The 24108-nt window shown below is 46.1% G+C and overlaps 1 protein-coding gene across 2 annotated transcripts in view; it reads right to left on the bottom strand.

Annotated features, from left to right (window-relative positions):
• Positions 1 to 24108, bottom strand: part of SSBP3 (single stranded DNA binding protein 3) — a 300528-nt gene that overhangs the window by 81004 nt on the left and 195416 nt on the right. For both annotated transcript variants that reach the window (XM_033916155.1, XM_033916156.1), the window contains exon 5: positions 14792 to 14881. In XM_033916155.1, the coding sequence (XP_033772046.1) occupies positions 14792 to 14881 (90 nt within the window). The remainder of the gene's footprint in view (positions 1 to 14791; positions 14882 to 24108) is intronic.

Genomic DNA, 24108 nt, shown 5'->3' with positions numbered 1-24108 from the left:
AAATGTCTAGTCGTTTCCCCATCTTGTTTTTGAGGGGCGAGGAATAACAAGTAACACATACTGGGGGCTCCAAAGAAGGATAAAAGGTCTTCAGCTAGGGCCATGAACTGTCACCGATGCTAGGTAAGGAAGGATGACAATGGCTCCAAATGAGCAGGAAGTCCAAAAGAACTTGCCAGGGCCAAAAAAAAACATAAGGTAAAAAATATGTTTCATACCTGATAATATTCTTTCCTTTAGTCACAACAGATGAATTCAGAGACAAGTGGGTTGTGTCCATCTATCAGCAGATGGAGATAGAAAACACCAAGCTGAGCTCTGTCATATACTGTATAGAACAGTATGCTCACTAATAAACCAGTATTCCTCGCAACAAAGGCCTGTTCAGCTGCTCCTACTGCTATCAACCAAGAACTCCCTCCTTACAACTGTCACGTCACACTGCCAACAACCAGGCCCACACCAAGCAGATCACAAGGCCAATCTTACAGAGTACCATAAGGACGGAAGGGAATAGATGTGTCATAAAGGGCAGGACTCTGGATTCATCTGCTGTGACTAAAGGAAAGAAAATCATCAGGTATGAAACAATTTTACCTTCCTTGTCGTCAACAGCAGATGAATCCAGAGACAAGTAAAATGTAGCAAAAGCAGTCTTCAGTAGGGCGGGACCAAAGACAGAACAAACGCAGAAGATACCGAGCTACGTCGTCCACCATCTCCCCCAAGAACTGAAGGATGAGTCCAGAAGGACCACCATATCCAAGACCAACACCAAGATTGTTTATTTGTCCGACGCATCTCAACCCCGGAATGAACTCGGTGTCCCACCAAAGTGAAAACCATCAGCCTTAACCAAGCCACCAAGAAGCGAGACCTGTGCCTCTCAATGCACAGAACTAGACTGGTAGGAGAAGCCTACCCCAAGTTGGTTTCAAAAGCCAAACCAAGGTTGTTAGAAAAAGTTGGCCGCTGATTGGCGCTGAGCAAATTGAACACAGATCACCAGAGGACCCCAAATCGGCAGGAGAGTGCCCCCAAAACACCAAGAACAAGGAGAGCGAAAAACCCTGGCAAACATCAGAGACAAAGGTCTGCCCGCCCCACTAGGGATTCTGGGACTGCACTACAGTTAAGCACTCAACAGCCAAGCCAGGTGTTGCATCCAGCATCCAGCGAAGAATGTGCCTAAAAGCCAGAAAAGGGGGGTGCAACTCTGGACTTAGAGCAGTGTATGGGATACGGAAACAGAGCTGCACTCGACAGCCAGTGACCGAGCTGTGTTCAACTAAGGGGCTGCACACAGTCTCCAGTGAAAAATTGGTGCACAACATCCAAAGCCAGATCCATGCTAAACAAGCAACCAGCTCAGCACCTTGCCTCCACAGATAAAGCTGCATCAAGTAGGCATTCGGCATGATTTTCTCCATCCATATCTGGCACCTTGCTAAGCAGGAATCCAGAGAGGCACTCTATATTCAGAGAAGGAGCTGCACCAAACAGGCCTCTGGAGCAGCGCTCTATATCCAGAGAAGGAGCTGCGCCAAACAGGCAACTGGAAAGACACTCTACAAGCCGAGATAGAGCCGTGGCAAGCAGGCATCCAGAGTGGCACTCTACATCCAGAGATGGAGCTGTGCCAAGCAGGCAGAAGCTATGATCTACATCCAGAGATGGAGCTGTGCCAAACAGGCAGGTGGAGCCACGATCTACATCCAGAGATGGAACTGTGCCAAGCAGGCAGGTGAAGCCATGACAAGCAGGCCAGAGGATCCATGCTCAACATCCAGAGAGGGAACTGTGCCAGGCAGGCAGGTGAAGCCATGACAAGCAGGCCAGAGAATCCATGCTCAACATCCAGAGATGGAACTGTGCCAGGCAGGCAGGTGAAGCCATGACAAGCAGGCCAGAGAATCCATGCTCAACATCCAGAGATGGAACTGTGCCAGGCAGGCAGGTGAAGCCATGACAAGCAGGCCAGAGGATCCATACTCAACATCCAGAGAGGGAACTGTGCCAGGCAGGCAGGTGAAGCCATGACAAGCAGGCCAAAGGATCTATGCTCAACATCTAGAGAGGGAACTGTGCCAAGCAGGCAGGTGAAGCCATGACAAGCAGGCCAGAGAATCCATGCTCAACATCCAGAGATGGAACTGTGCCAGGCAGGCAGGTGAAGCCATGACAAGCAGGCCAGAGGATCCATGCTCAACATCCAGAGAGGGAACTGTGCCAGGCAGGCAGGTGAAGCCATGACAAGCAGGCCAAAGGATCTATGCTCAACATCTAGAGAGGGAACTGTGCCAGGCAGGCAGGTGAAGCCATGACAAGCAGGCCAGAGGATCCATACTCAACATCCAGAGAGGGAACTGTGCCAGGCAGGCAGGTGAAGCCATGACAAGCAGGCCAAAGGATCTATGCTCAACATCTAGAGAGGGAACTGTGCCAAGCAGGCAGGTGAAGCCATGACAAGCAGGCCAGAGGATCCATACTCAACATCCAGAGAGGGAACTGTGCCAGGCAGGCAGGTGAAGCCATGACAAGCAGGCCAGAGAATCCATGCTCAACATCCAGAGATGGAACTGTGCCAGGCAGGCAGGTGAAGCCATGACAAGCAGGCCAGAGGATCTATGCTCAACATCTAGAGAGGGAACTGTGCCAGGCAGGCAGGTGAAGCCATGACAAGCAGGCCAAAGGATCTATGCTCAACATCTAGAGAGGGAACTGTGCCAAGCAGGCAGGTGAAGCCATGACAAGCAGGCCAGAGAATCCATGCTCAACATCCAGAGATGGAACTGTGCCAGGCAGGCAGGTGAAGCCATGACAAGCAGGCCAGAGGATCCATACTCAACATCCAGAGAGGGAACTGTGCCAGGCAGGCAGGTGAAGCCATGACAAGCAGGCCAAAGGATCTATGCTCAACATCTAGAGAGGGAACTGTGCCAAGCAGGCAGGTGAAGCCATGACAAGCAGGCCAGAGGATCCATGCTCAACATCCAGAGATGGAACTGTGCCAGGCAGGCAGGTGAAGCCATGACAAGCAGGCCAGAGGATCCATACTCAACATCCAGAGAGGGAACTGTGCCAGGCAGGCAGGTGAAGCCATGACAAGCAGGCCAAAGGATCTATGCTCAACATCTAGAGAGGGAACTGTGCCAGGCAGGCAGGTGAAGCCATGACAAGCAGGCCAGAGAATCCATGCTCAACATCCAGAGAGGGAACTGTGCCAGGCAGGCAGGTGAAGCCATGACAAGCAGGCCAAAGGATCTATGCTCAACATCTAGAGAGGGAACTGTGCCAGGCAGGCAGGTGAAGCCATGACAAGCAGGCCAGAGGATCCATACTCAACATCCAGAGAGGGAACTGTGCCAGGCAGGCAGGTGAAGCCATGACAAGCAGGCCAAAGGATCTATGCTCAACATCTAGAGAGGGAACTGTGCCAAGCAGGCAGGTGAAGCCATGACAAGCAGGCCAGAGGATCCATACTCAACATCCAGAGAGGGAACTGTGCCAGGCAGGCAGGTGAAGCCATGACAAGCAGGCCAGAGAATCCATGCTCAACATCCAGAGATGGAACTGTGCCAGGCAGGCAGGTGAAGCCATGACAAGCAGGCCAGAGGATCCATGCTCAACATCTAGAGATGGAACTGTGCCAGGCAGGCAGGTGAAGCCATGACAAGCAGGCCAAAGGATCTATGCTCAACATCTAGAGAGGGAACTGTGCCAAGCAGGCAGGTGAAGCCATGACAAGCAGGCCAGAGAATCCATGCTCAACATCCAGAGATGGAACTGTGCCAGGCAGGCAGGTGAAGCCATGACAAGCAGGTCAGAGGATCCATGCTCAACATCCAGAGAGGGAACTGTGCCAAGCAGGCAGGTGGATCCATGCTCTACCTCCACAGATGGAGACATGCCCAACTGAATGTCTATACCTGAACACACGCTTGGTCTCTAATAAGACACTGATCTTAAACGGCCTGATATCTAGCTACCAGGCTAGACTGATATGCCTAACTGAATCATGGATCCCAGAAGATAACTCACCAATCTTAACTGAACTCTGCCCGCCAGGATGCAAAGCGATCCAGAGGGCTAGAAAGTCAAAGAAATGGAAGAATACTCCTAATATATAGATCTTTTCTGACATTAAAGCACATAGATCAAAAATCTGAATATATGAACTGCAGCATGAGAAATCCAGAGAGCAGGAGCAACTTAAATATATTAGTTATCTATAGCCACCAGGTAAATGGAACACGACAGATGAAAGGCTAAAGAATTTAATCTCCTATTATGCTACAACCTGATTATCCTTGAGGACACTTGGAAAACAACAAAAATTCCAACGTCATCTCCTTCAAGAACTTTCTGAAGCAATTAAACTCTATTCCAGTGTTTTTCAACCGCTGTTCCGCGGCACACTAGTGTGCCGCGAGATGTTGCCTGGTGTGCCGTACGGTCAGGGCCGCCATCAGGGCAGTACCACCAGTCTAGGGAGAGGGGCGATCCGCCCCACGTGGACAGGAGAGAGCTGAACGGGGGACCTGCTGAGTTCAATACATCTCGAGCCGCGAGGCTCGTCTTCTGTTCCTGCCTGCCCTGCAGCTAACATATAGCCGATCGCAAGCGTTCCCCGATGTCAGCGCTGACGTCGGAGGGAGGGCTTAAGCAAAGCCTGCCCTCCGACGTCAGCGCTGACGTCGGAGAATACTTCCGTTCGGCTATTTGTGTGCGGCAGGGCAGACAGGAAGCAGAAGACAAGCCTCGCGGCTTGAGCTTCGTTTTGCTGAGAAAGTTGCAAAGATGGGCTGGGAGGCAAACACGGAACACAAAAGAGGGGAGGGAGTGCGTTTTGGACACAAGGCATGAACTTGGGAGAGAGGAAGGGAGGGAAAGAGATGCTGAGGTGGGGGAGGGAATGGGTTTTTGGACACAGAAGGCATGGACTTGGGAGAGAGGAAGGGAGGGAAAGAGATGCTGAGGTGGGGGAGGGAATGCGTTTTTGGACACAGAAGAAATGGACTTGGGAGAGAGGAAGGGAGGGAAAGAGATGCTGAGGTGGGGGAGGGAATGAGTGTTTGGACACAGAAGGCATGGACTTTGGAGAGAGGAAGGGAGGGAAAGAGATGGTTGTGTACACGGGGAATAGAAGAAAGGAGAATTTTTGGTCATAGGGAGGGAGTGAGGTACAGATAGTGGCATACCAGGGTGGTGGGGGGGCGGTCTGCCCCACCCCGGGTTTACATCCCAAGGGGGTGCACAGCTGGCCACCCTCCAGTGTTGTCCCTAGGCCGGCAAACTGCGGCTCTTTAGCCACTTGGGTGCCACCGCCGCCAACGGTGTTGTTGGCGGTGGCAGCATTATAAAATACTTTCTTTGTGTTTATTTGATTCCTATTCAAGAGAATTACTTTATATATAGTCAATATAGGCACAGAGTTAAATTTTTTAACATTTTCTAATGGTGGTGTGCCTCGTGATTTTTTTCATGAAACAAGTGTGCCTTTGCCCAAAAAAGGTTGAAAAACACTGCTCTATTCTATCGCCATGTAATCCTACCCACAAAAGGGGCCATTGTTTGGATTTCATCACTGCTATAACTTGAATTTTCCTCTGATAAACCATATAAACTGGGAACCAGTTATCTGGTCTGATCCGTTTCCTTCTAAATCTCTATTTAAAACTGCCTAAAACAAACCAGCCAATGGTCAAAGAACAACAATACTAGTGAAAAAGCAGGAAAAGATACTAGCAAAGAAATTCTATTCTGAGATTATGAGCCATTTCATTCCTATGAATAAAAGAGATAGGCAGGGCTCTAATCTTTGTGGCAAGAGCTCACAAGTTCAACTTTAGATAAAATTGCTCCAGTTAAAACCGTAATGCAGAAATGGAAAAATGAACCTGGCTCTCAGAACCACTCAGAACAGTAGTGCTACCTGATTCAGGGAAAAATCTTCAGATTTTTTTAAATTCGATTTTCCTTTCCAATTGGGCATTTTTTTCACATGTCCTGATGGGTTTATTTTGTAGTTTTTTCACCCATCCCACCCCCCTTTGCCCTCTCTAACCCCACATCACACTGTGGTGTAAAGAAAATAAATAAAAGATGACTTATCCTCTCTCTGATAGGTCCTAGGCCAAGCTCCCTGTCTAACGCCAGCTCTGGCAGGATACACATTTCAAATCTGACATATTGTAATCACAAAATAGAAAATAAAATTGTTTTTTTTTCTACCTTCCACTGCCACATCCAACATCTTTCCTACTGTCTATCATCTCTCTCCCTGCCTTGTGCTCTGGGTCAAACCTCTCTATACCCCTCCATGCAGCATCTCTACCTTCCTCCCCTCCATTATCAAATGCAACATTTATTATCCTCTCTCCTAATTCACCATCTTTCCTTGCCCTCCACTTTATGTCCAACATTTCTCCCTCTCTCTTCTCCATGCATGTCTCCCTCCCCTCCACCACATGCAGTATTTCTCCCTCACCTCTTTCTACCTCTGTTCCATCTCTCCCTTCCTCTCCTCCTCCCCAACAATTTTTCCTCTCTCCTCTACCCCCCCCATGCAGCATCTATTCTCCCTTCCCTCCCATCCCCCTGTGCAGCAGCACCCCACCGACCCTCCCACTATGAGACCTGACATACCTCTGGGCCTCCCAAAGCAGCAGCATGGCGGTGGTTGGTCTTGAAGAGGCGGTGGTTGGTCGTGAACAGGCTGATTGTGGTAGGGCTTCTCACTGATAACGCAGCAGAGGGAAGGCTCTGGCGGGGCAGGCCAAGGGCAGCCCGTTCAGAGCGCTGTTTCTGCTGACTGGTCACTGCCGTTGCTTTAAGAGGCCTGGAGGTATGTCAGGTGTCACTGGGGGAGGGGGGGGGGAACGGTTGGTCACTGAATCGATGAGTATGATTTTTCCAGACAACAAATCTATTCAATTCATTGAAGTGAATTGGTGAATCGATTCAAATTGGTGAATCAATTCAAATCAGGCAGCACTAGTTACTAGTACTAAAAACAAAGATCAGAAGGTTGCAGTGGAGGAAAAGCCAGGCAAAGGAACATTACATCAGTTGGAGGAGAGAAATAAAACAGTACAAATTAGCGGTAGAAGTAACCCGAAAACAATATTAATGACAATCTGATCAACCAATCAAACTCCTCCTCTAAATACCTATTTAAAATATTTAATTCTTTAATTTCTACCAAGGATATCACCACAAAATCAGACACATTTCAGCTAGATGAAAATAGCCTAGCAAGTTATTTCCAAGAAAAAAAATCAGATAGTATGAAAATGATTTACAAACACCATAGAAGACAGCAGAGAGAGAGATAATGCAGATTCTAAAACACACAAAGGGGTACCAGCAGACAGATGCTAGAAGGAATTCTCCACAGTTATTCCGAAGAAGTCTCTGGTCTGGTGAAGAGGTTAGAACAAGAATTTTGTTGCCTACGTGTTTGCCCAGCAAATATGCTAAGAAACACTGCTTCAGGTTTTCTATCTTAGAAACATGACTTCAGATAAAGGCCAAATGGCCCATCCAGTCTGCCCATCCACAGTAACCATTATCTCTTTTTCTCTCTGAGAGATCCTCTTGAATTCAGACACAGTCTCTGCCTCCACCACCTCTTCCGGGAGACTGTTCCACGCATCTACCACCCTTTCCATAAAAAAGTATTTCCTCAGATTACTCCGGAGCCTATCACCTCTTAACTTCATCCTATGGCCTCTCATTCCAGAGCTTCCTTTCAAATGAAAGAGACTCGACTCATGCACATTTACATTACATAAGTATTTAAATGACTCTTATCATATCTCCCCTCTCCTGCCTTTCCTCCAAAGTATAATTCCACCTCAGACCTGATATCTACCAACTATGGCATCCCACAGGGATCGATATTATCTCCCCCATTATTTAACATCTTTTTAGCTCCAGCTCCTCTGCTGACTCTCTGTCAATCTATTAGGTTTACAGCGTTCGTCTACGCGGATGATCTTCAACTCCTGCTTCCATTAGACTTATATTCCACAGAGGAATTCCAAAATATCAATAAGAAATTAAGTACAATCTCTGACTGGCTTGATGAAAATAAATTAGTAATGAATACAGATAAAACAAAAAAAATACACTTCCCTTGGAAAGAAGGACTAAAACTCACCGCTCCAATAAACAAATAATATCCAATTGCAGGAAGTCACTAAGATTAGAGTTTTAGGGGTTATTCTGGCTCAAAAATTGACATATCATAATCAGATTAGTGCAGTAGTAAGAGGTTGTTTTCAGATGTTACTAATGATAAGATCAATCACCCCCTTTTTGGACTCATCGTCACTGAATATCCTTGTACATTCGCTGATCAATTTAAAGTTAGACTATTGCAACTCGCTCTATAAAGGAGTAGTTCTTAAAGAAATCTGTCGATTACAACTAATTCAAAACGTCTCAATTAAGATTATTATAACGAACAGGAAAAAATTTGATCACGCGATTCCTCTTCTTAAAGAAGCTCACTGGCTTCCAATTGTTCACAGAATCTCCTACAAATTAGCAATATTAACATTCAATATATTAACAACTAAAGCTCCATCATTCCTAGAAAGGTACATTATTCCATATATTCCTACTAGAAGTTTGAGATCATAGGACAAAAACCTTCTAGTAATTCCACCACTTAGTATAATAAATACAAGACAAGATACGATCTTTGCGGTTACAGCGCCCAGAATATGGAATTCCTTACCATCATTTATTAAAGAAGAAAAATCACTAAGTAAATTTAAAGGAGTGTTAAAATGCTGGTTGTACAAGGATGCTTTTGAGACCTAATCATTGGAGTCTCTTTTGATCCCATTCGTTGCTTAAACTCACATGTCCTCAACTGAATTAAAAAATTTTTTATTTTTTTTTAAAGTTCTTAATTTTCTATTATATTTTTACCAATACTTTTAAAATTTCTTACCCTCCTTTTGTATTTTCCTTTAATGTATCCTTTACTATACTTATTGTAGTTTTCCCTACTTCCCTTATGTATTGGTACGTCATGTTCGTGTGTGTTTTAATTGTAAATCGCTTTGAATTAAAGATATTGCGATACATCAAAATTTTAATAAAACTTGAAACTATACAGATTGAAATCTTTTAAGTCTGTCCCCATACGCCTTATCACGAAGACCAAACAACCATTTTAGTAGCCTTCCTCTGGACAGACTCCATCCTTTTTATATCTTTTTGAAGGTGCGACCTCCAGAATTGTACACAATATTCTAAATCTTGGTTGAGACTTTGCTAATCTCTGACTAGAAGGGGGGTACCTATCCAAAAATGCTAGCGGTCATTGCCTTGATCCCTATACCTAAACCATCAGGATCAGACTGGACTACAGTCAAAAACGTTAGACCTGTAGCAGGAATACCATGGCCAGCTAAATTACTGGAATTCTGTGTTAACATGCAATTAACAGACTTTCTAAAAACCATAATGTAATGGGGAGAAGGCTTTCATAGTTTACAGCACAGCTTTAGAGTCTATAAAGAGTCCAAAATGCTGCAATGCGACTCCTAAAAAAAACCCTGGCCCTTTCAACCATATCTCCCCAGGACTGATCCAGGTTCACTGGCTCCCAATACAACAACACAATATCTTCAAACAACTAGTATTAGCATTTAAATGCTTCCACGACATGACACCTGACTGGTGTCCGGTCAAAAGCGAGCCGGGACAAAGGCGCGCCCAGACAATTGAGCGCAGCGCGCGCCGCCGCGCCGCTCTAAATTACTGTTTTTAGTGCTTCGACAGGGGGGCGTGGGGGGAAACCCCCCCACTTTACTTAATAGATATCGCGCCGCGTTGTGGGGGATGTGGGGGGTTGTAATCCCCCATATTTTACTGAAAACTTCACTTTTTCCCTGTTTTTAGGGAAAAAGTTCAGTTTACAGTAAAATGTGGAGGGTTACAACCCCACAAACCCCCCATAACGCCGGCGCGATGTCTATTAAGTAAACTGGGGGGGTTCCCCAACAAAACCCTCCGTCGGAGCACCTAAAAACTGTAATTTAGAGCGGCACGGCAGCGCTCGCTGCGCTCAATTGTCGGTGCGCGCTTTTGTCTTTCGCGCCGTAGCGCGACTTGTAGCGAAGAAACTCCCAATATACCGCTCTCAGCGGTCCCTCCATTCGAAACGGGAACTCAGACTTTCCAACCCTCCAGTAAACAGCCTCCACCGGGAGACAGCCCGAAAGCGATCATATTCCAATAACATATGTAAATTATGGCATCAACTCCCTCTTGCCATTAGGTCAATTGATAACCTTCTGACCTTACGGAAAGCAGTAAAGGCGCTTCTTTTCATGGACTGGATCAATTCTGGTCTCAAACTCTGACAGACCTTGCTTCAATGTACCTTATCTCAGAACACCTGTGCCTGCTAACCAGTTCTTCTACCGTTCACTGCAGACTTGTTAATACCCATTCGTGACTCTATGATTTATTTTTTTAGATTTTGCAAAGCATGTGTTCTTAGTCACATTCTCTATAAGCTGTAAGTCATTGATTCTGTAGCTTTGTGTTTTGATCCTGTAGCATGTTATTGGCTCTGCAATGTATGTTCAGTGGTGCCTCGCATAAAGAACGCCTCGCACAGCGAACGCTGCACACAACGAACTTCATGTCATGATTCATACAACGAACTTCGTTTCACACAACGGACGTCGCCCGAGCTTCCACGATCGCTGCCGATGCATTGCATCCTTCCGCGCAGGCACTGCAGGCAGTCGTTAGTCACTGCGCTTAACGCGTTTCACATAACGAACTTTTCGCATAACAAACTTGCTCCTGGAACGAATTAAGTTCGTTGTATGAGGCACCACTGTATCTCTGTTTCTGAAAACTTTGTGTATTTACCCTTGTAACCCATTCTGGGCTCCTGGGGAGAATGGGCTATATAAAAATTAATAAATAAACAGAGCAATGCCTAGCACCAAAACATTGCTGCTAGAACAATCATCAACAGCGAAGTCTTATCTAAGCAAAAGCAATATAGTTTTAGGACAATCGCACAAGCGATACTACTCCCACAATTAGATTACTGCTATACTCCGGTATCTCAGAGAAATAATATAAACCTTTGCAGCTATTTCAGAACACAGCAGCCAGATATTCCACCAAAGTCAATTTATTTTAAACATTTCTTTTTCCACCTACAATCTAGGCGGATTACAATATAACACAGAATATTTCATATTTGGAAGGTCTACCGTATTTTCACGCATATAACGCGCGCGTTATACGCGTTTTTACCTACCGCGCATACCCCTCGTGCGTTATACGCGTGAGCGCGGTATACAAAAGTTTTTCTACATAGTTCCCCCCCCGCCCGACGCCCGATTCACCCCCCCCAGCAGGACCGCTCGCACCCCCACCCCGAACGACCGCTCGCACGCGCTCCCACCCGCACCCGCGATCGGAGCAAGAGGGAGCCCAAGCCCTCTTGCCCGGCCGACTCCCCGACAATATCGGGCCAGGAGGGAGCCCAAACCCTCCTGGCCACGGCGACCTCCTACCCCCACCCCGCACTACATTACGGGCAGGAGGGATCCCAGGCCCTCCTGCCCTCGACGCAAACCCCCCTCCCTCCAATGACCGCCCCCCCAAGAACCTCCGACCGCCCCCCAGCCGACCCGCGACCCCCCTGGCCGACCCCCATGACACCCCCACCCCCCCTCCCCGTACCTTTGGTAGTTGGCCGGACAGACGGGAGCCAAACCCGCCTGTCCGGCAGGCAGCCAACGACGGAATGAGGCCGGATTGGCCCATCCGTCCCAAAGCTCCGCCTACTGGTGGGGCCTAAGGCGCGTGGGCCAATCAGAATAGGCCCTGGAGCCTTAGGTCCCACCTGGGGGCGTGGCCTGAGGCACATGGGCCCAACCCGACTATGTGCCTCAGGCCGCGCCCCCAGGTGGGACCTAAGGCTCCAGGGCCTATTCTGATTGGCCCACGCGCCTTAGGCCCCACCAGTAGGCGGAGCTTTGGGACGGATGGGCCAATCCGGCCTCATTCCGTCGTTGGTTGCCTGCCGGACAGGCGGGTTTGGCTCCCGTCTGTCCGGCCAACTACCAAAGGTACGGGGAAGGGGGGTGGGGGTGTCGTGGGGGTCGGCCAGGGGGGTCGCGGGTCGGCTGGGGGGCGATCGGAGGTTCTTGGGGGGGGGGGGCGGTCGTTGGAGGGAGGGGGGTTTGCGTCGAGGGCAGGAGGGCCTGGGATCCCTCCTGCCCGTAATGTAGTGCGGGGGGGGGGGAGGGGGTCGCCGTGGCCAGGAGGGTTTGGGCTCCCTCCTGGCCCGATATTGTCGGGGAGTCGGCCGGGCAAGAGGACTTGGGCTCCCTCTTGCTCCGATCGCGGGTGCGGGTGGGAGCGCGTGCGAGCGGTCGTTCGGGGTGGGGGTGCGAGCGGTCCTGCTGGGGGGGGTGAATCGGGCGTCGAGCGGGGTGGGAACGATGTAGAAAAACTTTTGTATCTCGTGGGCTCTTATTAGACTCTATGCTGTGTCTTCCAGAAGGGAGGATATTTAGTGGGCAAGCCATAAGCTTCTAATAAAAGCATTTATGAGGGGGCGGTCGGAGGTTCTTGGGGGGGGGCGGTCGTTGGAGGGATGGGGGTTTGCGTCGAGGGCAGGAGGGCCTGGGATCCCTCCTGCCCGTAATGTAGTGCGGGGTGGGGGTAGGGGGTCGCCGTGGCCAGGAGGGTTTGGGCTCCCTCCTGGCCCGATATTGTCGGGGAGTCGGCCGGGCAAGAGGACTTGGGCTCCCTCTTGCTCCGATCGCGGGTGCGGGTGGGAGCGCGTGCGAGCGGTCGTTCGGGGTGGGGGTGCGAGCGGTCCTGCTGGGGGGGGTGAATCGGGCGTCGAGCGGGGTGGGAACTATGTAGAAAAACTTTTGTATCTCGTGGGCTCTTATTAGACTCTATGCTGTGTCTTCCAGAAGGGAGGATATTTAGTGGGCAAGCCATAAGCTTCTAATAAAAGCATTTATGAGGGGGCGGTCGGAGGTTCTTGGGGGGGGGGCGGTCGTTGGAGGGATGGGGGTTTGCGTCGAGGGCAGGAGGGCCTGGGATCCCTCCTGCCCGTAATGTAGTGCGGGGTGGGGGTAGGGGGTCGCCGTGGCCAGGAGGGTTTGGGCTCCCTTCTGGCCCGATATTGTCGGGGAGTCGGCGGTCCTTCGGGGTGGGGGTGCGAGTGGTCCTGCCGGGGGGGGGGGGGGCGGGGCAGGGCGGGTAAACGGAGAGTCGGGACAGCGCACGGAGAGTCGGGGAGGGCGAAGGAGAGTCGGGGTGGCCAGAGGAGAGTCGGGGCGGGCGAAAGGACAGTCGGGCAGCATGCACGTTATACCCGTGAGCGCGGTATACAAAAGTTTTTATACATAATATCGTGGTTTCTGCGCGCTATACACGGGTGCGCGTTATCTGCGTGAAAATACGGTAGTTCGCTTCTGAGAAAACTACACTGGCTACCAATAAAAAGAAGAGTTCAATGTAAAACAACATGCAGGGTCTATAAAGTTATACATAGGGATAACTTGAAGGGACTATCACAGACATAATGGTCAAGAGTTCATTCCAGAGCTGCACAAGTTAATCTTTCCAACATCTCTAAAACTCTCCAGAAGAAAAAATTATTCAAGATCCCAAAACTTGGAACAATTTTCCACTATGTCTATGAGAAGTTTTTGTCTACTATCTCTTTTGGAAAATGCTGAAACCACACCTCTACTCACTTGTTGCAGGTTTCCAGGTCTCATTGCATTTTGTCATCGGACATCTCATTGCATTGTTCGGCCATCAGACTGTGGCTTTCTTCAGGGTATGCTGCATAGTCTGCAGTTTGTTTTTATACAGTAGGTCCTCAAACCTAATTGGTTGGGGTTTGAGGTAAATGGAGCAGGAAAAGTCCGTTGGTCACCAATCTGAATTTTGATGGGAAAGTTAGTTGGTCACAAATTTGAATTTTGGCAGGCAGTCATATTCTTTAGTGGCTTCACGGCTGGACCATCAGGGTGTGCAAGGTAGGCCTTTGAAGGGTGTGGGAGGGAGGTGGGGTAGTGCGGAACTGGATGGGAAAGGAGATGGGAGGGATCGCTTTGGTCCTGAATCACTTTGCTGGACCACCAGGGCTCAAGGCAGGCCCGGGGAGGCTTGCAACAGGTCAGGGAGGGGTCACTCCTGTCCTGGCTTGCCACTGGACCACCAGGGCTCAAGGCAGGCCCAGGGAGGCCTGCAACAGGTCAGGGAGAAGGCAGGGAGCACATAGCTGGCCGGGACAGGACAGGAAGAAAAAAAGGTTAGGTAGGTGCCATCAAGAACAGTCCTAGCGACTTGACGAATTACAGATCTAAAAAGAAAATGGTTTTGTGCTAGTCCGGTAAGGTCCTCCAGTGTCATCCCCATGAAAAAAGAGTTTATCTCAGTTTATATTAATTTTATTTTTGAGTATATACGGTACTGTCATAAGAGTGGAACTATTTCAAGCCGCAATCAGATCACTAGATAAAAGTAAGCACAAAGAAAAGGTCCTTACTACAATGTTTTGTAGACCTAAGCGACCTTTCGGGATCCAGATAATGCATTTTCAGCTGCCTATGGCATTGCAATATTAAAGGCTCTTCAAAGCAAGCCCCATGTTCACAACTAACGGTGCAGTCCTTTCCTTCACGCTATCACCCCATAGTGGCCCACGATAGAGCAAGATGGATGAGACATCCTGCAAAAACCCAAGATTCCAGGATTCCGTTCTTACCTGGAAGAAGCCAGGAGGAATGGGACCTCCAGGCATCCCATCGCTGGCAGGAATGTTTCCAAGTACAGGACTCGGGGCGGCAGCTGCACTCTGCAAACACACAAAAGAAAAACACAGATGCTGCTTAGCTACTTTATTGTAAACATTAGGTAATGTTACCAATCCTTCACAAGAATCTAGAGCAGGGGTGTCAAAGTCCCTCCTCGAGGCCACAATCCAGTCGGGTTTTCAGGATTTCCCCAATGAATATGCATGAGATCTATGTGCATGCACTGCTTTCAATGCATATTCGTTGGGGAAATCCTGAAAACCCAACTGGATTGCGGCCCTCCAGAAGGGACTTTGACACCTCTGATCTAGACCCAGCAAAGATCTTGATCCACAATTATGTTACAGATGCTGTACTTTTGCAGGTCTACTATGATGAATGATGATGGCAGAACTTGAGGGGGGGGGAGTAGGGGTAGGGACAATAGGTAGAACTACCGTGTTTCCCTCTTATTTTCGGGGTATGTACATGATCATCTCTCACTTCCTCTCCTTCACCCCAATTCTTCCTCTTTCCTTTCTCTCCCCCACCATGTGCAGCATCTTTCCTCCCCTCCCTCCCATCCCTCGTGCAGCAGGACCATTATCCAGCTTTTATCCTTCCCTCACTCCCATCCCTAGTGCAGCATGACCCTTACCCAGCTTCCCTTCCCTCCCCTCCCTCGTGCAGCAGAACCCTTGAGTGAGCACCGCCTCTCCCCCAGCACCCGCCGCGCAGCCGAATCCCCACCCTTACCTCCCTCCCATCAGAGCCCCACCACAAGCCCTATTTACCTCCCTAAGCAGCGTCGGGCCGGCAGCATTCTGAACGGGTCATGGCAGAGTGAATTCATGGGTGGACAAGGCCGAAGCAGCCTGTTTAGAGTGCTGCCGGCCCGACGCCGCTTAGGGAGGTAAGTAGGGCTTGCGGCGGGGTTTTGATGGGAGGGAGGGAAGGATGGGGATTCGGCTGCGCGGTGGAGGCGGGTGCTCGGGTGCTCACTCAAGGGTTCTGCTGCACAAGGGATGGGAGGGAGGGAAGGAAACGAAACTGCCGGCGAATCCTGGGACTAGGGCTTATTTTTGGAGTAGGACTTATATTAAGACCTACCCCGAAAATCCTGCTAGGGCTTATTTTCGGGGTAGGTCTTATTTTCAGGGAAACACGGTAGCAGAAAAGTTCCTGAAAGGCTCAGCCTTGGGAGACTTCCTGTCCAACTAAGCACCTAGCTGTCACTCTGGGTAGCACCATAGGGCATAAGGACTGAAGGAGAGATAACTGGCAACTAAACTCAATGATTATGAGAAAAAAAAGTCAAATTTCACCAGAAAATAATAAGCTTTTATTAATTATGACAGGGGTTGCCATTCAGCATATAACCAACAATTGGAAGAATTATAATAACCTAAATTATACATTTTGGTGGAATACAATATGTCATATATTCAAAATGGAAAGAGCAATAGCAATACAAAGAGGGACATATACTAAATTTATAAAAATATGGGGGCCATTGACAAAATATTGCAATGAATAAATAGTAGGATTTTTCTTCTTCTTTTCTTCTTTTCAATATCGTCTTTATGACACACATAGAGGGGAGGTAGTGAAAATAATATTTACATAGTATGCTATAATATGATATATAATATGTAATGTATGATTGAAAAGTAATAGAAGGGTGGGGGGAGGGAGAGGGGGAAAAATATATTTATTTATATATATATATATATACCATCAATAGATTGTAACCTACCCTCTCTAACTGCATTCCATATGTATTTTTCATACAGTTCTTCACTGTCAGTTTAATTTCCATCCTATAAGTTCACATAGAATTTTTCTTTTTTCAACCATCTTTATTTTCTCTTCTTTATTAATTTCCAGGTACTTTAGTTAGATTGTGAGCCTTCGGGACAGTAAGGGAATTTTTAAGTACCTTCTTACTTCTCATTTATAATCTTAATGTATATTTTCTTCAAACCGCTTAGAACCTAACGGATGTAGCGGTATATAAGAAATAAATTACATTACAAATAAATTACATTACATATTTAGAATATGATGTATTAGATATAAAAGTGATATTGTGTATTCATCAATTGTATTTTAAAATTTTGTACACTTTATGAAAAATTTGAAAATAAAAAATAATGGAAAAAAAAAATGATTAAAAAACAAAACAATACTGCAGAAGCTGCTTATGGATTTAAATGAAGTACCGTTAAATGATATCATTTGTGTCTTGCCTGCCTTTGATGTGGCAACAAGAGTCTTGTCTGCTGATCAGACTCCTACCATCGGCAACATCCTTCCATCTCGTGCCCAGCTGCTCAAGCAACTTACCTATTTCAGCGACAGATTCAAGGAACGTGTCTAATATTTAATGGACACTTATTTTCCTGCTCATCCGCTACATAAATTTAGATTCTCTTTTATACTCATGTCTGAAGGACAATCCAATCCCTTCCCAGGTAATGTGAAAACAGAGGCCACCGTATCTTTGGAAAGGTTGTACCAAAACCAGATCGAAATGGAAGGCTATATTTGTGATTTATAAACAGTTGTACAGAATATTGTTCCTTTTTATACGTTAATAAAAAGATTTAAATATAAGATCGAGGCTTGTACAAATGAGGCCAGAGTCAGTAGGAATGGGGCGGTGAATGGCCTTGTCCCCCATACCCGTAGCGACGACAACTTTTTCTCCCACCGTTTTGGCGGGTTACCTGCGGCTATCCGCGGGTAACAGCCACTGTGTCATTCTCTACCCTGTGATACACCTCCACTCATTGGCTTATGGTCGGGTAATTCACCACCACTTTTATTAAGTATCTTATTTTAAAAATTTGGCCCGCGACTTAGCTTGTGTTTTAGATTTCGACTCTTTTCTAGACTTTAGAATAGCTATCAAGTAAAAAAAAACAAAACAAACAAATGTGAATTCCCCCATCCCCCCACCTGATTTAAGGAGAAAGAAGGAGATATAGCAACTGACATGGCTGGTTGTTAGCTTTATTTCCCTGTTAAACATTGAAGGTCATAGAGTTTTGTTTTGTTTAACCACGGTAACTAAGAATTGGACTGTGAGATCTACAGTATTATGCCCACTGATGTAACTTCTGTCTTTGGAAATGTCACAAAATATGTGTATTCCATGGACACAGGCAAAATTGAATTCCACATCAGTATGACTATTTCATACTTGCAGGATTTTAGAAAAACAAAGTCAAAAGAAAAGCAAAATGAAATGCCACCTCGCCTTGCAACGTTCAACAGCATTTTAAATAATACTGAAAAGCAAAAATAACTTTAGATAAACTATCTGGAACTACAGTAGAATCCTAATAAACCATTAAAGATTTGCAAAAAAAAACCCCAAATACATACCGTGTTTCCCCGAAAAACTTAAGTCATCTTAAGTTTGGGCTCAAAAAAGGCACTAGATCTTATTTTCGGGGATGTCTTATTTTTTCATGTACAATGATCATCTCTCCCTTCCTCTCCTCCACCCCAATTCTTTCCATATCTTTTCTTTCCCCCACATCTTTCTTCCCCTCTCACCAAACCCTTTTGCAGTATCTTTCTATCCCTCCCATCCCTTGTGCAGCAGAACCCTCGCAGCTTCTATCCCTCCCTTCCTCCCATCCCCCCGACTGATCCATCTCTCCCTCCCTTCCAAACCGCGAGACAGAAATAAATACCTTATAACAAACCAGCAGCAGTCTAGACAGGCTGCTTCGCGGCCTTCTATCGCCTGGCCGCTCCTCTGCCACATTGCTGATGATGTCATCAGTGATGAGGCAGAGGAACGGTCGGGCAATAGAAGCCTGTCTAGATTGCTGCACGCGCCTGGCTCTTCCCTGCCTGGAGTTGCAGCAGCAACGGGGAGGGAGGGAGGGATAATTAAAAGGGGTGGCAGGGAGGAATCGACATTCGGCCCGCGTACCCCCTAGGGTACACATACTGCAGGTTGAGTAGCACTGCTATAGAGCATACTATTTTAATGAACAAGATGAAACAGGCAGTGTCAACAGAGTATCTACTTGGTTTAAAGGCTTTTTGGAACATAGGACTTATAGGGTGAAACATCAAGATTTGCTCTCAAACTCTGTAAAAGATGAATGAGGTCCCATAGGGCTCCCCATCTCCAAATCTATTTAATGTAATAATGAGTTCTTTTTAAATGAACTTCTATCCTAGCTGGAGGCACAATTCTACATTTTTGCATTTTACAGAAATGAGCAAGGTAATATCTGCATAAGTAGAGAATGACATGGGGAAAAAATTTGTCCCCGTCACCGCCCCATCCCCACTGGCCCCGCCCCGTCACCGCAGCATCCATACAAGCCTCAGTACTGCAATATTTATCTTATTCCTTCCTTATAAATCAAAGTTTGTCATGTCTTTTCAGCGTCTTCTCCCCACTCTGTCTTCCCCATTTCCTTTCAGCGTCTCTTCATTTCCTCCACCACTCTTCCCTCTCGCCAACTCACCGCCCTTCGGCACCTCTCGCACAGCCCCCTCCCTCCTTCCTGAATCTATCTATCTTATCTCCCTCCCTCCCCTTTACCTTTGCGGTGTGTTTTGAGTAACTTTCACAAAGCCGTCGGAGCTTGCAAACAGTAGCGTGCGTGTGTGGGCGGAAGCTTCTCTTCTGATGCAACCAGAAGTTGCATCAGAGGAGAAGCTACCGCCCACATGCGCACACTGCTTGCAGGCTCCGACGGCTTTGTTAAAGTTACTCAAAACGTGCCGTGAAGATAAGAGGGAGGGAGATAGATTTGGGTAGGTAGGAAGGAGGGAGGGGGGGGGGGCACACGTGTTCCTTCACTTAACTGAGGGGACAAGGCCATTCACTGCTCTATGGGGCGGTGGATGGCCTTGTCCCTGTACCCGAAGTGAGCACTTTTCCCCCCCTCACCGTTTTGGCGGGTTACCTGCGGCTACCCGCGATTAGATGCGGGTAACAGCCACCCTGTCATTCTCTATGGATAAGTTCAGTCTCGCTATGTATTAACTTCTAAGGACACAAGTGGAGATCTGGGCTAAAAATTTCACCTTCAGTTAAATGCAAATAAGACTAAAATGATTTGATAAGATATCTTAATGCCATTACTTATGAATAATTCTCTCTTTAAAGAATGTTCATTGTAAAAATAAAACAGCATTGGAAGAGCCTGGAGTGTTCCTTGACCCCATGCTGTTCTAAGACAGTCATATCACTGTACTGAGCACAAATATATTTCGGAAGTTGAAAGAACTTCGTAGAATATGAAAATCTGTAATTCAGTTAAGCTTAGTAAATGACAGCAGAGAAAGACCTAACGGTCCATCCAGTCTGCCCAAAAGTTACACACATTATAAATTCATGATTACATTTTTTTTTCTGTGATATTTCTGGGCCAAAGACCATAAAGTCCACCCAGTACTGTCCTGAGGTTCTAATTATGTCAGACACCAAAATAAATCTGAAAAAAAGTGAAAAGTGTGACCAAATCTGGCATAGGGCAAACCTGGTGAAAGGACACACCTGAGTTTCAAAAAGAGTCAGATAGGACTGAGGAGTGTACACGAAAAATAAGTTTACTTCACAGCCTAATACAGCTTTTGAAGCATAGAATCTGGCACGATGAAACACAGCAATTAGGGAATTGCTTCACTGAAACTACCTATCCCCTCTTCCCCACTCAAAAACGCACACCAAAAACCACATACACAGAGGTATAAAAATAATTCCAAAAAGATACTTCACATGCTTACCCTACAACACTCCCCCACCCCTAAATATACACAGGGTACTGACACATACCTATCCTTGATAGGCTGCCTCTTAATGATTCAAATGTGTTGTTGCTTTTCCTTTGTTGTAAATTATATTGTAAAACTTTGTGACTTAACCGTATAGCTTTCTTAATGGTTGCTAACTGTACTGCCAACTAATACCAGTAGTGAAGAAATGGCACCCTGTGGATAAACTATAAAATGCAGCCTTGAAATCGGCTCATAATATATTTAACCATTTGATGTCCTTATGAGATTTCATTTTATTGTTCTTTCTAAACCAACATAGCATTTGAATACTTTGCTCTCTCTCGCACTCGCTATGTCAGAGACAGGTCCTGGATATAGATCAGTGTGAGTTGGATTGAGGGAGAGCACTAGGTTTGTGCATTTCGATTTTAGGAAAGCCTTTGAACAGTTCCATACAGACGGCTAATAAATAAACTGAGTGCCCTCAGTATGAGCTCTAAAGTGACTCACCGGGTTAGAAATTGGTTGAGTGGAACGCAACAGAGGATAGTGGTAAATGGAGCTTACTCTGGGGAAAGGGATGTTTGTGCTGCAAGGTTTGGTTCTTGGGTCAAGGTTGTTGTTTCTTTTAAATGGCACAGATAATTTGTGTGAGTTACACACGCAAAGGATCTGTCCCCTAACCCCCCCCCCCCCCCGACAAACGTGGCACCGGGATTTCCCCCCTCCCTTAGGTTCCTCCCTCTGTATTCCAAGATATAAAGGAGACTTGTCTAAGGCCCTGATTGGTTCAGTCAAGGGGAGGGGTCTTAGGCGTCAGCCATTCAGAGCCTTAGGCCCCCCCCCTGTGTATCACAATGCACCAGGGAGGGGAAGGCCCACCATTTTGGACTGGCAGTCCTCCGAGTGGGATGGACTGAGCATCACTCCTGCTCCAACTTCCTTGAAAGTTACGGGGGAGGGGGGGGTTTTCGTGGGACCTCTGGTGGCAGGAAGTAGTAGGCATCCCTCCTACTTTTTTTTTCAGCGGGGGAGGGGATTTTTAAAATGGGGCTGATATTGTGCATACAATATCGGCCCCATTAAAAAAATCCCCTCCCTCCCCCGCTGAAAAAAAACAACAAAACAACAAACAAAGTTTCCTGCCCTGAACAGCTGAGTGGCAGGAGGATGCCTTCGGGGCTTCCCCTGCTGGCTCTGCGCATGTGTGAGAGTCGCTCTCACAGTCATCAATCAGATGGGAGAGACAGGGATTACAACAAACCCCTGCGTGAATCTTTGCAAACTTTTTAGTGCATCAATAGCTCTTTTTGAATCAGCCACAAATCGGATCGGAGCAGACCCATACGGTCTTACCGATTCTCTTTAGTGCATCTAGGCCTTAAAATAGTGTGTGCAATCTGGAGGCCACGCCTTTAAAAGAACATAAACAGGATGGCGTCAATCCAGAGGCCAGCTACTAAAATGGTCAGTGGTCTTGTCATAAAGCTTATAGGAACAGACTTAAAAGATCTCAATATGTATACTTTGGAATAAACATGGAAGAAGGAAGATACGACAGAGATGTTCAAATACATTCATGGCTTAAATGCACAGGACGAGAGTCTCTTACAATTGAAAAGGATACTCTGGAATGGGGGTGGGGGGGTGGGCTTAGGATGAAGGTGAGTCACCTGAAGAAATACTTTGAATATCCTCACAGTGGAGGTGAGGAAAGTAAGGGAGTGAAAGGTAGAGTAGATGGCATGAAAGGGCTTACTGGATGGACCAATGGTCTCCAACTCAAACCCTTTGAAGGGCCACATTTTGGATTTGTAGGTACTTGAAGGGCCGCAGAAAAATATATTTAATGTCTTATTAAAGAAATGACAATTTTGCATTTGTAAAACTCTTTATAGTTTATAAATCTTTCCTTTTGGCTAAGTCTTAATAATAATATTGTCATTTATAGCTAAAGAGACACATGATCAAGAAACTGTTTTATTTTACTTTTGTGATTATGATAAACATACCGAGGGCCTCAAAATAGGACCTGGCGGGCCACAAGTAGCTCCTGGGCTGCGAGTTTGAGAACAATGGGATAGACCATATGATCTTTATCTACCTTCATTCTTCTGTGTTGTTCTATGTTTCTACATAGGAGTGGAGACCATTTCATGAGCCATGTTCTGTATGCTTTCCCTACCTATATTCCTAATTAGTATGCTTGAAATCAAAGGAGTCTGCATAACGTACCCTCAAATCATGAATCTATACCACCTGCAACCACAGGGAGATCTGTGAAAAATAAATAATCTTTCGGGGGGGGGGGGGGAAGATCTTGAAAGATAGAGAAAAGTGTTATATTCGTTTATATACACACATATACATACATACATGGACAAAATACTGTTAAAAAAAAAAAAGAGTCACTAACTTGGAATTTTAAATTAAAAGAAACCACAAAAACTGAAAACTTAAATCCTCTCTCTCCACACCTCTGTGCTCTTTAATTGGGTTCAATCATTTACACACATGGAGAGTGTGGTGCAGTGGTTAAAGCTATAGCCTCAGCACCCTGAAGTTGTGGGTTCAAACCTACGTTACTTCTTGTGACCCTGGGCAAGTCACTTAATCCCCTCATTGTCCCAGGTACATTAGATAGATTGTGAGCCCACCGGGACAGTCAGGAAAAGATGCTTGAGCACCTGAATAAAGTCATGTAAACCGTTCAGAGCTCCTCTGGGAGAACAGTATAGAAAATTGAATACATTTTTTTTTTTTTTTTTGAAATTTTGTCTTTATTGAATTTCAATTTTTTAATGACAAAACAATAATATCGAAATAAAACAGTATCCATCACATATCAATTATACAAGATAATAAAATAAAGGAAAATTAAATCATTCTATCAACTGTTAGTCCACAATCACTGAGGGAGGAGTGGCCAAAAATCAAAGACTATTTAATTTTCTTAGGAAATATTCAGGCAGCCTGAAGTGATTCCAATTACTTAATTAGGAGCATTATCTTGGCCACTGATAGGGGTACTTGCAGTTGTCACCTCCTTATCCCAAATAAATCTAGATAACTGTGTAGATCCGAAAAAGATATATCTTGCTCCTTTAAAATTAACCAAACATTTGCATGGAAATCTTAATATAAATGTTGCTCCCAATTTTAAAACCTGAGGTCTCAAGAGCAAAAACGGTTTCCTCTTTTTTTGTGTAATCCTAAAAACATCTGGATATATTCTTTTTTTATTCAGAAACAAAACACCTTTATATTTAAAAAATAACTTTAGGAGTCAATCTCTATCTGAATCTAAAGCTAGCTAATTGAAGAAAAAGTGTGGCAATCGTTAACTATTCCGATTCTGACTTCTCTAATAAGTTAGTCCAGGGGTAGGCAATTTTCAGGATATCCACAATTAATATGTATGAGATGGATTTGCATGCACTGCCTCCTTGAGATGCAAATCTATCTCATGCATATTTATTGTGGATATCCTGAAAACCTGACCTGGCTCCGGCTCTCAAGGACCGGAATTGCCTAC

Source organism: Geotrypetes seraphini, chromosome 12, assembly GCF_902459505.1.
Source record: "Geotrypetes seraphini chromosome 12, aGeoSer1.1, whole genome shotgun sequence".
In the NCBI taxonomy this organism is placed as follows: Eukaryota; Metazoa; Chordata; class Amphibia; order Gymnophiona; family Dermophiidae; genus Geotrypetes; species Geotrypetes seraphini.
The sequence above is the reverse complement of the archived record's forward strand: the minus strand, read 5'-3'. Positions and strand labels throughout refer to the sequence as shown.